We start from the raw sequence: 13,663 nt of genomic DNA, 5'->3' as shown, positions 1-13,663 counted from the left end.
GCTATTTAACTTTCGATGATATAAAAAAGACAGTGTTTTTTGGGGATCTTTTTGTTTATTTTATAATATTTATGATTAGTTTTTAATTCAAATAATTATTGTAAAATATAATTATTTAAACAGTATTTTTTGTCACGCTAAAATAATAGTATATTACAATTAAATTGTTTATTTTATAAATGATATTATTTCAGCAATATTATTTAGTTTTTATAAAATATAAGTATATTAAAATTAGGCTATTATTATATCAATATATCTAAACATTTCCATCATATAGCCTAATCATAATTTAATCATATTAAATCCTAATGTTATATGAAAGTACATTTTATTAATAATATTTTTTAACTTTATAGGAACTTATTTTAAATTACCATGAAAAACTATAAAAAAATATTATATATATATGTGTGTGTGTGTGTGTGTGTGTGTGTGTGTGTGTGTGTGTGTGTGTGTGTGTGTGTGTGTGTGTGTGTGTGTGTGTGTGTGTGTGTGTGTGTGTGTGTGTGTGTGTGTGTGTGTGTGTATATAATATTAAAATTTTAATATTAACTTCAAGAGAAAGCTTAGCAAGCCTCAATGGCTCCATTCAAATTCCTGAAAAGTAGTTTGCATTTCCTGGAGACAATATCAGTTTGGGAATTAAGTTTTAAAGATGTTTGTGGAGAATAATTCAATGTGGAAAAGAATTGTGGAAAAAAAATAATTTAATAAATTTTGGCGAGCTATATTAAAACATATTCAGTAGTCATTTCAAAACCAAGACAGGTTTCAACTCTTATTTAATTAATAAATAAATAAATAAATCAAGCAAATCCCATCATATATAACAAAAGCTGCATGCGATTCCATGATCATATCAGACGCTCGATCTATAGGCTAATCAGCCGTGATTAAAAATGCAACACGGTTTGTTGTGAAGTTGGGTGTGTCAGTGTGTGTAAACCACACCCTCTGAATGGCACTCATTTGACTGAACAAGTTTAAATGAGTCTTGTTTCTCACACAGTCACGTCAACGCAAAATGAACGCAACGCTCTGAGTGACCAGGGATGGTTCATTTGGAAGACACATTTCTGTAGTGTTTCCTAAGTTTCGGATACAAAGTAACTTTTCTCAATATCTGTGACTGTCATTTAATTCGCCATCATGGGTGATGTGATTTCTTCCAACCTGGACGAAGGCAAGCGGGAGATGATTACAGGTAAAACGCGTTTGTGTTACTTTACAAAGGGATGAAGCCATTCTCGGTACAAAAACGGTACAATACTTAACGTAAATGCTTATAGTGAACGTGGACACAACTACACTCGTTTAAGAGAGCTTATTCAAACAGTGTAGTACAACAAAGAAAACCTGGACACATTCGCGAGACGCGTTTTTTACTTAGAAATCACAGTCCTGTCATTAACTGTGACTGTCAGTTCATAACTTTCTGCCTCACTCGTTTTATGTTTCACGGAAAGAATAGAGAAAGTCATACAAGATTGTGCAAAAACATGAAGGTGTTTAAATTATGACAGAATTTTAATATGAATTTGACGCGGTGTCTTAAAACACACGTCGTGTGTAAACGCCCCTTAATGCCTCAAGTATAGGCTACACATACTGGTTTAAATGACCTTTTGAGACATTATTGAGCAATAATGTTTATATTAAAAACACTTGATATTGTCGAGTCGGCTTCCCGTGCCATGTTTAGCGTTTAACCATTTGGCAAAAACTGTTTTTCCTCTTTGTAAACTTCACTCAGTTTTCTATGAGTAATATCTTCAAACCCTGTTTTAGTATTGTTTTGTGTCCACAAATGATATATATATATATATTTTATTTTTTTGCTATATCTCTAATAAAATAAAATAGCTAACTATAAATAAAAAAAGTATTTTTGTCTGCATTATGGTTCGTCTAGTTGGTTTAAAGAACTAGTAAATATAGACATGCTCCACTAAAACCATATATTAATTCCTCTCCCAATATGATGGGAAATAATTACGTTCTTTAATAGAAATAGGCCTATGCTTTTCTCATTAAAGGTTTTTATCCGAAGAGATCATTTGGAAAACGTAATTGTTTACATTTGCTTTTGTTAAACAAGGCTTGTAGAGATTTTCTAGAAACTTCCATGAACATTTCATAAATATCCTGTGCTAACAAACTGACACGTGGGAAAGAAAATGTTACCAGTCCATAATTTGTGACGTATGTGGTGGTTACTGTGCTGCTCCCTCCAGTTTTTCCCTCATGTCAATCCTAGATAAGATCTATGAGTGTAAACAGTCTTGATAAATAAAGCCTAAGTATTCTTTTAGAACAAAGAGTTTTTTTAGTTGTGGAAAGCCGCCAAAAGAAGTTAAATGGAATAATATCCAAAAGATAGGCTATGTTCCCATAATAACTTTCGGATATAACAAAAGCTCTTTTGCCTGTGACTGGAAATATTGGATCACTTCAACCTTGTATGTACACACACACACACTCTTAGAACAAGTCAGGACTGGTTCACAAGTATAGGTTTCATTGTGTGCGTTTGAAGTACGAGTCCGGATCTTTCACTGATGATGATAGGCTTGAGTCACTTGAGGAGTTGCCACTTCATGAAATAATTGTCCCGTTCTAAGCTCATTTCTGAGAAATATTTCCGTGAGATCAATGCAGGTGGATCTCATGCAGACGCTTTTGCTGATGTCATAAAAAGCGATCTGCTGACTCAGCCCTCCTGAAATTCCACTGCTCTGAATTGAACTGTGGGAAGATGTTTGGTCTTCAGATGACAAAAGAGCCACCCCCATAGACTCTCCCTTAGTGAGGCCTGGAGCAGTTATGAAGATGTTTGTGGTAGATGGACAGGAGGTCAGCAGGTTGACAGTCGGTTTGAACACAGGAAATTCCTCTTTAGACCTCCCTCGTGAACAATTTGACTAATAGGGCTGGATGTTTTCTTAGAGTAAGATCAAGTATGAACATGTCTTGGAGTAATAGGGAGGATCTTCTCAAGGTGTCCTCATGCCCTCATACATCTGTCTCCCCCTTGTCTTTCACTCCCTCTATCAATTCCATGGACAGTGCAGGGTTAATCTGCTGACTGTGCATGCGGGAGGGGATGTTTGTCATCTTTTGGTCTTTATGTTCGCTATGGTGCAATGGATAGATAGATTATTGGACTTGTAGAAGTCAGCAGTGAGATACAATTATCTAACTGGCACACAGATGAAGCTTTGTCAAAGAATGACTTATGGTGTTCTAGGTAGCGTCAATAAGAGTGGGTTGAAAAATTATAAACCAGTTGATAATGTGTTTCTATGTGCTATTGTTTTTCAGCAAAAGTGTCTGAATTGTACAGTTGTCTTGGTGTTCCCTGCATAAATAACTATCCCTGCATCCCTGTGCATTCTATCATCCTAAATAGTATGTGAGATAAAGCATGGCATGGGATGTTGAAAAGAGTATGGCAAAAGTCCCTGGATATTCATGTATTTCCGGTAGATTTTCGAAGTGTAGATCCATGCACATAACGGCTAATATCTATGGAAGCTTGTTTCCGCCGCAAAAAAAAAAAAAAAAAAAAAAAAAGATAATTGCAACTTTTCACAATTCAAAATTGGTTTTCACAGAATTGAGATATAAACTCGCAATTGTGAGTTATTGCGAGATTGACTTTTTTTTTTTTTTTTTTTTTTTTTTTTGCAATTCTGATTTTTCAGTAAAAAAAAAAAATAATAAATAAATAATAATAATAATTCTGTGGTGTAAACAAGGTTCCATAAAAATCGCCCAAAACCCATTACTTTGAAGGAGGATTCGTTTCAGGACTACAAACACGAATAAAAAGTGTTAAAAAACCCAAAACAAAAACATTGCAGGTGTGCGCAACCAATGGTTAAATAGAGTGGTTTAGGGGGTTGAGTGACTAATAATCAACATTTAACCTGATATCTATGTAATATTTCATCTGCAACAACAATGTGGACTTTTATAAAGATCCGTTATAGAAACACATGAAGAGAGTTCTCCACATGAAAGACACACAACTGGCACATCAACGTGCTGCTACTTTATTTAAAAAGTATTAAATTAAATGTGAATAGGACTTAAATATCCAGGATGTGTGTAAATATGAGACGAAGTGTCTATTAAAGATGCAATTTAATGACGTGATAGTATGTCCCAAAGCTTGTCTACTCTTTTGATACACACTCAAAAGTATGTACTTTTTCTTCAGAAAAAGAGTGCGTAGTTTTTAATGCTGTGCTCTTTCTAAAGAACTTAACTTAAAATGTAAAATTATATTTTTGTGTAAAAATGTATGAGAAATAATATATTTTTAATAATTTAAAGGGACAGGTCAAATGTAAAATGTCTCTAAAGAAAAAAACTGAATTTATGTAAATATAAAATCATACATTTTATTTGAAAACAGTGAAAATATTTTTAGGATGAGCCGAAATCTGACCTATTAACCTCACTTGAGCAGTTTTTTTTTTTTTTTTTACGATTGCAAAATGGCCACTATTCTCAACTGTATGTGTGTTTATTTTAGTCTCTTTTTTTTTTTTTTTTTTTTTAAATGCTTTGTTACAGGTAGTTGCTCTATTTTTTTTATATATTTTAGATGCCATGAACCAGCTGTTATGATCTTTGTGTTAGGGAACCCTTTCCCAAAGGCGTGTGTGTACACACGTGTAAATATTATTTGGAAAATATTTAGTGGCTATTATTAACTTATTACCTTTTATAATCACTAAAGTACTGTGCTGGGACAGTACTTTTTATTTAATTTAATTTTTATCAATTTTAAGTATCTTAAAAAATATATATATATTATATTTGCATTTTTTTTTTCCTGAAACATTTCTACGGACCCTCTAGCATTCCCTTGCAGTCAATCCGTTTGAAAAAGGTTTGAAAACCACTGCTCTATTGTCCACACTCCGAGTGAAACCCATCTTAAGATGTGACGAGTGACGTGATGTGCTGTGTTCGCAATGGCATTCAATTTCAGTGCTTCTGAAGATAACATAGTTTTCCTGCGAATCGACGCCAATACCTGTTCCTCCTGTGCCGATTGAACGTCTATAAACGCTTTCTGCAAATGTACATGTGAATGAATACTGTGGAATAGTCAACACTGAGCCAAAGCCAACTGAGTCTACAAGTTATTCTAGTTTAATACAATAGTGGGTCTTCTAGAGCGCGGTCTACCTCAGACGCGTCGGCTGCTGCATTCATGCAAACAAAACAACATGCTTTTCATGTTCAAATTTCCTGTAACAAGAAGCTTCTAATCTGATGGATTTCTTAAGAAAAAAAGGTGCAAGTGGAAAGATTCTTTCCTTTGGAGACCTAGGCCATGGTACAGTAAACGGAAATACCCAGAAGGCCATGTGTGCTTGGAGCACTGTACTGTAAATTTTAGTTTGACATCAGATGTGGGCTTCTTCCTTTTCCGTCCTTGTCAGGTTGTTCCTTCCTGTTCTTATGGAGGCATCTCCTTTCACATGCATGCGAACATGCCTCAAGAGATTATTTAACATGTTAATTTTAAATACCAAGGATAGCCTATCGTTTGCTATAAAACTAGACCAAGATACTTTGAATATGGCATTCAAATGTGATCGCCTCCAATCATGCGTCACTTTTTCCATTTATTGCCCCCTTTATATAAGCAAATTATTCTTAATAGCACCATCTTCTTTTCATAAAGCTTCGATAAGCCTGCAGGCTCAGGTCTTTTCATTTTTAATGTGTATTTTCATACTGTGTCTGTGTTTGTGTATTTCCACACTTGACTGTTTTTGCAACTGTTTCTCTTTTTATCAAGAACGCCCTTTAGTTGTTGACCTCCTTTTGTGTTCTAACCCTATTGAATTTCTGGAAAGCTTGGATCAGCATTTACACATATATATATATATATATATATATTTCCACATAACTGTTATGATGTGCAACAGAATACATGGTGAGGATTGCACAGTCTGTCCCAAAAATCATGATGTTTATTTTGGTTAATGTTATTATTTGTCATTTGAACAGTGATATTATAATCCCTTACATCTCATATGGCAGTGAATTTTATAAATTATTATGCATTTATTAATTTTTTATTTATTTTGTTAATTTATTATCTAAATTATTTTTTTTAAATAGAATATAGGCCTAAAAGAAATTATTATTATTATTATATAACTAAGAATCTTGGATCAAGTTACACTCTGTATGTTTGCATCTTTGTTGTTATCTTGCCTAATTGCTATTGGAAACAATTCACAACTAAAAGACTAAACTAACTCAACAGGTTTCTAACATTTTGTGATTGGATGAAATGGTGGTATAAACATTTAACAATCAGAGTGACCTCCAACAAATGCATCCTGCAATTTGCAGTAAACTCTGCAGCTGAAAGGTGATCATTTCTTTCCTCTGCTGCGGTCCTGCTTAAAATCTAACATTCTTGTATGTCTGTTCCAACCTAGCCCGCACCAGTGCTGTGATGGCCGAGTTTGGGAGGTTTTACGAGCAGCAGTACGCCGTGGCTTTGTTCAACAGTGTGCGCTTTGAGATCGAAGGAGGAGGGAATGTCCAGACACAACTACTACATAGAAAGGTAAAGCCCCTCATATTTCCATGAATTTCACTTTTACATCCGAGAACGAAAATTAAACTGCAAAGAAACCAGGTTACCCCCCCCCCCCCCCAGGTTAAAATGAGGTAAGAAATAAAATGAAGCAAGAAATAAGCCTCCTTGCTTTTTTTTTTCCTTTTCCCTCCTCATTTAGAAGGCTCTCTGTGGTCTTGCTTATCGGCATGGAGTCGGTAAAGGGGAAGTGGAACAAATTTCACACAAGTTAAATAGCCGTAACAGAAACCTGAATAGCACACACACAAAAAGCACTTAAAGACTTCAGTCGCCATTCCACCAACTGATGAATCAAAGGATCTTGGGTAGTTCTGACTTTCTCATGCTCCTTTTCAATCACATTTATGCTGGTGCTTGGTACCAACCCACATGTCCACTGACTTGAGTGATGAATATTGACATAACTAACAACATAACCGGCTCACAAGTGAACTTTGAGCATTGCTCTCTTTGTTTATTACTCTCAGTAGGTCTAAGGAGCCTAAACCAGCTTTCTGCGGTGGAAAAATGCTTCAAATAGTTTCTGATGAGACACCAGCACACTTGCTACTTTTACATGCAACGAAATAATCCATTAGTAATCAGATTGACTGCTCAGTCGGACTGAAAAGCCTTCATGTTAACATCTTAATTGATCCAATTGAGCTCGATCCGAATGAAAAAAAAAATTGTATTCAAAGGGGTGGTTTTTTCCTTTTCTAATCCGATCGAGAGATTGCGCATGTGCAATGACTTAGAAATGGCATAATGACGTATGATGCGCGGAATGAGCTGCAGTTGTTCAATAAAATAAATGTCAAAAATGACTCGTTATTCTAAAATTCTCCTACCAAGTCCCATCAGCCCTCACTTCCTACTCTCATCCACAGACACTTTGTTTGGGGCACAGAAAGGGGTGTTTTTACTGTTTGATAAACATAAGCAGCGTGGCATAACGGTTCATGTGCTCGTCGTTTCCTAATCTGTACCCAAAATAGATAAATATTAAGTCTGCTCTTCAAAACAAAGAAAAAAGCAATTTAGGAGAATTGCTCAAACAGCGGGAAACTCTGTACATTCGTACAGTGTGTACATGTCAAATAATCAATTCTGATTAGAAGCTTGTGGCATATAAACACATACATCAACCCGGTCACTTTATTTATCATTCATGTAAACACTACGCTCGGATTCATCAATCCTAATGAACATGTTTCGATTGAAACAAAAGGTGTGCATGTTGGGCTTGAGAGATGATCTTGCGAAGAAAATTAGTCCCCCGGTTATCTCCGTTATCTTAACTAATCTGGAGACCAATGAGAAAGGAAAATGTTCACAATTGAAGGCTGCTGAGTTTTTAAACTTTTTACAAAGTCCCCTTCCTCTCCAATTATCAACTGTCCATGATGAAATTTGATCTCAACTCAACACAGAAATCGAGAGTACAGCCAAGAAAAATGCCCCTTAAGAACTGTGCACAATCATTTTTCAAGTCCCTCAGTTGTTATGAGCCAAGACAGCTGGACTTGAAAATATTTGTCTCTTTTTTTTTTTTTTGGATTTGGTTTCAAAGATTAACCGATTAACCATGTTCAAAGGCATGTTCACTCACCGGCGGTAAATTTGGCATCATTAGCAGAAAGCTGTGGTTTTGATTGTAGACACAACACAACCTTGAATGCCTTTTGTACCAGTTGCTCCGCCCATTTCTTATTTTAGGCTGAATCACTGAGATCAATGTTATATAAACACATCTATAGCTAGCCTTTTTGTTATTCCAGACTGTTGGGAGTGTTTCATGTTGGTCTTCTAAGCATCATTCATTGTATTGTTTAGTCATGCTTTCATCTAGTACAATGAATTTGATTCGCGTTCATTTAAAATGTGTTTGTTCCCACCACAGGACCCTCTGAAGAACAAGTCCATCTTCTCCGGAGGTCTGTTCCAGTATCTGGAGGAGAGCAAGAAATGGAGGAGTCGCTTTTTGTACGTGGGCGACTCTTACAACATCGGCTTGTATGAGAGCAAAGCGGTGAGTGTAAACCGCTGAGTGTGGTTTATTTTTATTTTTTTATGTTCACCACAAACACAGCCAGCTCAGATAATTAAATGTAAACAAAAGAAAAATGATCTGAATGTTAATCTTGCATTATTGTACCTCTCTTAAATTGCATTGCTGTTAGTGGATGCAGCTGCATTCTGAAAAGTCTGTTTCCTCTACAGGCACATGATCGAGGTCTACACTCTAAAGGGGTCATTAACTGTGCCGGGTACAGAGCCCTAACCTCTATGGAGGAGTACCTGGAGCTTCTCAACAATAGCCTGAGTGGTGAGAAATGAATTAATATGATATATAAATAACATTATTCAAAAAAAAAGTTGTTTAGAAAATCCTATTGTTTAAAGATTCTTATAGGAATGTAGTACAAAAGGGTTTTATACAAAAAGTCCAAGTAGGGTTTAAAATTACCTTTTATACATTAGGGTTAGGCTTTTATGTATAATACATATAAAGGTATTAATGATGTTTGTTACAATGCAATGTATAATTTCTAGATAATTGTAACCAAAGTTATAATGCATTATAAGATTTGCACATTCCTTGTTACATCTAAAATTGTTTTTGTCATCATCTTTTCATCTAAAGGTTTAACAATAATTGGATAAATTAAGTGTAGCGTCAGTTCTGGCAGGTCACGTTAGTCAAGCTCGTATCAGCTGACACTCTGCTGATCCACGTCTACCTATAGGAATACGACGCCTATCACTGTATATATATATATAAGCTCCTTCAGTTTTATCAACAGCTGTCGTGTTTTATCAGGAGTGAATTACCCTCCTCCATCCCCAGCTCCTCCTCTCGTCAGTCAGGATGGCATTCTGATTCCCCTTGACTCAGAATAAATTCTCTAATTATGTTGTACTTTAAAATCTTGAATTAATGATATCTGCAATACATTCATGTTGGTTCTGTTGTGTTTACCCTAAGGGGGGTTATTGCTGATCTCCCTGCTTATCCATGCTCGGCTGCATGGGAGTTCTTGAACAGAACCATACTGCCAATCCTAACTGTATGCAATTGCGAATCGTATTTGACGATAGTGGTCCTGACAGAAGTATTATAACTGTGGTTACAGATATTCATGAAACCATAAAATGCATCATAAGGTGCATAAGGCATAGTTAAATGCATTATTTATATAATGCATTAAATATAAAGGCTTTAGGTGAAGTGTTACAGAAAGTTCTTATTTTATCTCATAATATAATATGCATCATTTTATTTATGTATGGACAGGATCAATTGCAGAATGAGTTCTCTGATTAGACTATACTTCTGTATACAGAGTATTCAGTGTAATTTGTGTTCATCTTCTTGTATTGTGTCTGTTGTTTTAGATACAAAGGCCAAAGTGGCAAGTGCCCCATTTCTGAAGTGCCCCACTCAGTTTCCCCTCATCCTGTGGCATCCATATGCCCGCCATTACTACTTCTGCGTGATGACAGAGAAAGAACAGAAGAAGTGGCATGCCGTCTTCCAGGACTGTGTGAGACACACCAACAACGGTGAGTCACTATCACAAACAATGACAAAACAAAGAAGTCCTGCTGTTTGAAAAAAAATTAAATGTGTGTTTTTGTCAGTGTATCTGCTTTGCTGAGTTTAAAAAGATCTATCTTATCCACATTTGCAGGAAATGGTGATTTCATGTTCTTGTGGTGTTTTGTGCGCACTAAAGATGCACATTGTCATGAGAATGTTCCTGTAGTTTGTTTTGGGGAAATTAAAAATGCTGTAGAAGTAGATTTTGCCAGATCAACTACTTTACTGTGCTCCAAAATAACATTAAAACAAAACAAGATTTGACTCTTTCCTCCCTGTCGATCAAACATAATCTTTAGTTTGTAACTAAATATTTAAAGAATTCCCTGAATGCCTTTATTAATTCAGAGTATTAGATTACCTTTATCTCCACCCTCACAAATCTTCTGGCTCATTGTCATATTTCAAATCACACAACAGGGTGTGTGTCTGTGTTTGTGAGGGGGAAAGGCTGTCACAGGTTGAAATGCCTTTGAAATTACTTTAAGGTGTGGAGGATGTTCCTGTTGTAATTGTAACTGATGTTAAATATCCCATGCAAGAACTGTGAAATTATTATTATTAATTTTTTAATTCATCAATGCGCTGATATTAGCCCCTTTCACACATATAGTCTTTAACAGGTCATGTGTGAACAGGAACTTTTCAACTATACCAGTAAATTGGTTCTGGCAATTTATCAGTGAGCGAAGTTGTAACATTACCAGTAAATTACCGGTATATGTGCTGTGTGAACGCAGAATGAAGATTACCGGTATTTTGCACGTACCAGGTCAGAACGTGCTGACTTAAATGGATACTCCACTTTTTTTGGAAATAGGCTCATTTTACAACTCCCCCAGAGTTAAACAGTTGAGTTTTACCGTTTTCGAATCCATTCAGCCGAAGTCCAGGTCTGGCGGTACCACTTTTAGCATAGCTTAGCATAGATCATTGAATCGGACTAGACCGTTAGCATCTCTCTCTCAAAAAAAATGACCAAAGAGTTTCGATATTTTTTTCCTATTTAAAACGTAGAAAATAGGCGCTGCGTCATATCATTGCGCCTGCTGGACCCATGGTACAACAGCAAAGTTTCTTGATTATTACGCAGGAATGAGAGTATAGTTCCTAGCCATATCAGCCTAGAAAATCGCAACTTTTCATTTTCCGTCTGTTTTAGTACACGATTTAACTACAGAAGAGTCAAGTTTTAAATAGGAAAAATATCAAAACTCTTTGGTCTTTTTTTTTTTTTTTTTTTTTTTTGAGAGAGAGATGCTAATGGTCTTGTCCGACTCAATGATCTATGCTAAGCTATGCTAAAAGTGGTACCGCCAGACCCGGAGATCGGCTGAATGGATTCAAAAACGGTAAAACTCAACTGTTTAACTCTGGGGGAGTTGTAAAATGAGCCTATTTCCAAAAAAAGTTCTTATCCCTTTAAGAAGTGATTTAGGCTAATCAGAAGCCATTGAAACTATATAACTAACATTTAACATTTTGGGGTCAGTAAGATATTATGGTCTGTTTTTACTGTATATTTGATCAAATAAATGCAGCCTTGCTGAGCATAAGAGACTTCTTTTAAAAAAAAACATTTTTAAATGTAGTTATTAATAATTTGTTAAATTTATATAGCGCTTTTCTGAGTAGGCCTACTCAAAGCGCTTTTCATATGGAAGGGGAATCTCCTCAACCACCACCAAGGTTATTAAGATTATTAAAAAAAAATTCCTACCGCTGCATGAAAGGTTTAAATCAAAAATGTTAAGTTTCTAAAGAATGTCACACTTTAGACGTTGCAAAACTAATAAAAGGAAGATAGCGGCCAATAAATACAACTTGCAGAGCAGCATAGCTCCAACATGTTGCCAGTCATTGACTTCTAACTGAATATCCTCTGACCAAATGTCAACACCTTCCCATAATGCCCTGAGGTAGATCAGAGGCACTCTCAGTTGGGCTTGTCAAGACATGACAGCAAATTACTATCTTTGTGGATCACAAATGATTCAAAACCAGATACCATACAATTTACGCAGATATATAACATCAAATACCTCTTGGTATCTCACTGGCATGTGACAAGAGACTGCTGAATATGATTAAGGGGTGTGTCTAATAAACGGTAAACCTACATTGCTCACGCATTCCTTCACTCTTGTCCGTCCACTTTGAGGAAACCCAGACCTTCCTGCTCTCCTCAGTCAGATTGATCTTGTTAACTTGATTTTTGAATAGTCGTTCATTTGCCAGGGGCAGTGACCTTCCTGCTGCATTACCTGCAGGAATAAGGCAAACCATTTTTCTTCCATATTGTAACATTTTGCATGTTTGTGACAAACAGGAGACATTTTTTTTGGTGGGCTTTGATTTTTCTGTTAGGAGCTGATTCTGAAAAGTAGTTTGTTTTAAAGAGTAAAAAGCTAGTTTAACCTTGATTTTAAATGGTGATGCTTCTATTATTACTTTGATGTATTTCACAATAGCTGTTTCAATAGTCTGCACAGCTTACATCACCAAAAGCATAGGTGAAGCAAGTTATTACATTTTGATAGATTTATGTAGCCCTTATTTTCCTTTTCTTCTTTTTTTAAAATGGCGTGGACTGTAATCCTGCACAATAAGATGAGGAATGTTGACTCATTTTCAAGAGGAAGTTGTGTTCCTCAGCCTGTTTCGCATATTGATTTAAAATTAACATGTAACTAGGGACTTCATCCCAGATCAATATGTACGGCAAACATATGAGATCTCTAGCTTGCCTCCAGGCTTTTTAAAATCTTAAGGTGAGGTACAGCGCCTGACTCGGTAACAGGCCAAAACAGACAGTCATAAGTGCTAGAAGTTACACAGTGAACATCATTTGCATTTAAGGCAGCAGGGAAGGGCTCTGCGAAATAAGCCGAGGACAGAGATGACTTGAGGTAGTTGCTCTGCAAATGTGAGAATTCAGCTCTGTGTTTTGGCTGGGGGGTTACCAGAGGGCAGAGATCAACCACATGCAAAGCTGTGGTGTTACAGCAGGTGCTTAATATGCTTGGGTTATATTGCAGCAATTGACAAAATCCAGGTGAATTATACTATATCTCGTACACACAAAGGCCTTTCATAGAGCTAAGATAAAGCAAACCACAGATGCACACTATTTTAGCTATCAGACTTTGAACTAAGGCTGTGTATGATCCCAATACATGTTTAAGTTGATCTGTCTAACCTTCTGGAATGGGTCAAAATTAATGGAAAGCTTACACCATTGGTGATTCAGTGCAAATTTTGCATTCTGAACATTTTTATCTAGTATTGTATTCTAGTCATTGTTCTGACGGTCTGTGGTGGTTGTTAGTCACTTGTTTTGTTGAAGTCATACCTGTCTCCTCGGAAACTGGGACAGTTGGTAATCAATCATATCATCACACCCATTATGACATCATAGCATGGAGACCCATGGCAGAAAG

At 36.0% G+C, this 13,663-nt stretch overlaps 1 protein-coding gene across 1 annotated transcript in view; it reads left to right on the top strand.

Annotated features, from left to right (window-relative positions):
- The first annotated feature begins 927 nt into the window (after window positions 1-927).
- Window positions 928-13,663, top strand: part of niban2a (niban apoptosis regulator 2a) — a 30,949-nt gene continuing 18,213 nt past the window's right edge. The window contains exons 1-5 of the mRNA XM_081390658.1: window positions 928-1,207; window positions 6,477-6,607; window positions 8,523-8,651; window positions 8,843-8,948; window positions 10,019-10,186. Coding sequence (XP_081246784.1) covers window positions 1,153-1,207; window positions 6,477-6,607; window positions 8,523-8,651; window positions 8,843-8,948; window positions 10,019-10,186 — 589 coding nt within the window. The 5' untranslated portion in view covers window positions 928-1,152. The remainder of the gene's footprint in view (window positions 1,208-6,476; window positions 6,608-8,522; window positions 8,652-8,842; window positions 8,949-10,018; window positions 10,187-13,663) is intronic.

This window comes from Scardinius erythrophthalmus (assembly GCF_964197995.2).
Source record: "Scardinius erythrophthalmus genome assembly, chromosome: 17".
NCBI lineage: Eukaryota > Metazoa > Chordata > Actinopteri > Cypriniformes > Leuciscidae > Scardinius > Scardinius erythrophthalmus.
The sequence above is the reverse complement of the archived record's forward strand: the minus strand, read 5'-3'. Positions and strand labels throughout refer to the sequence as shown.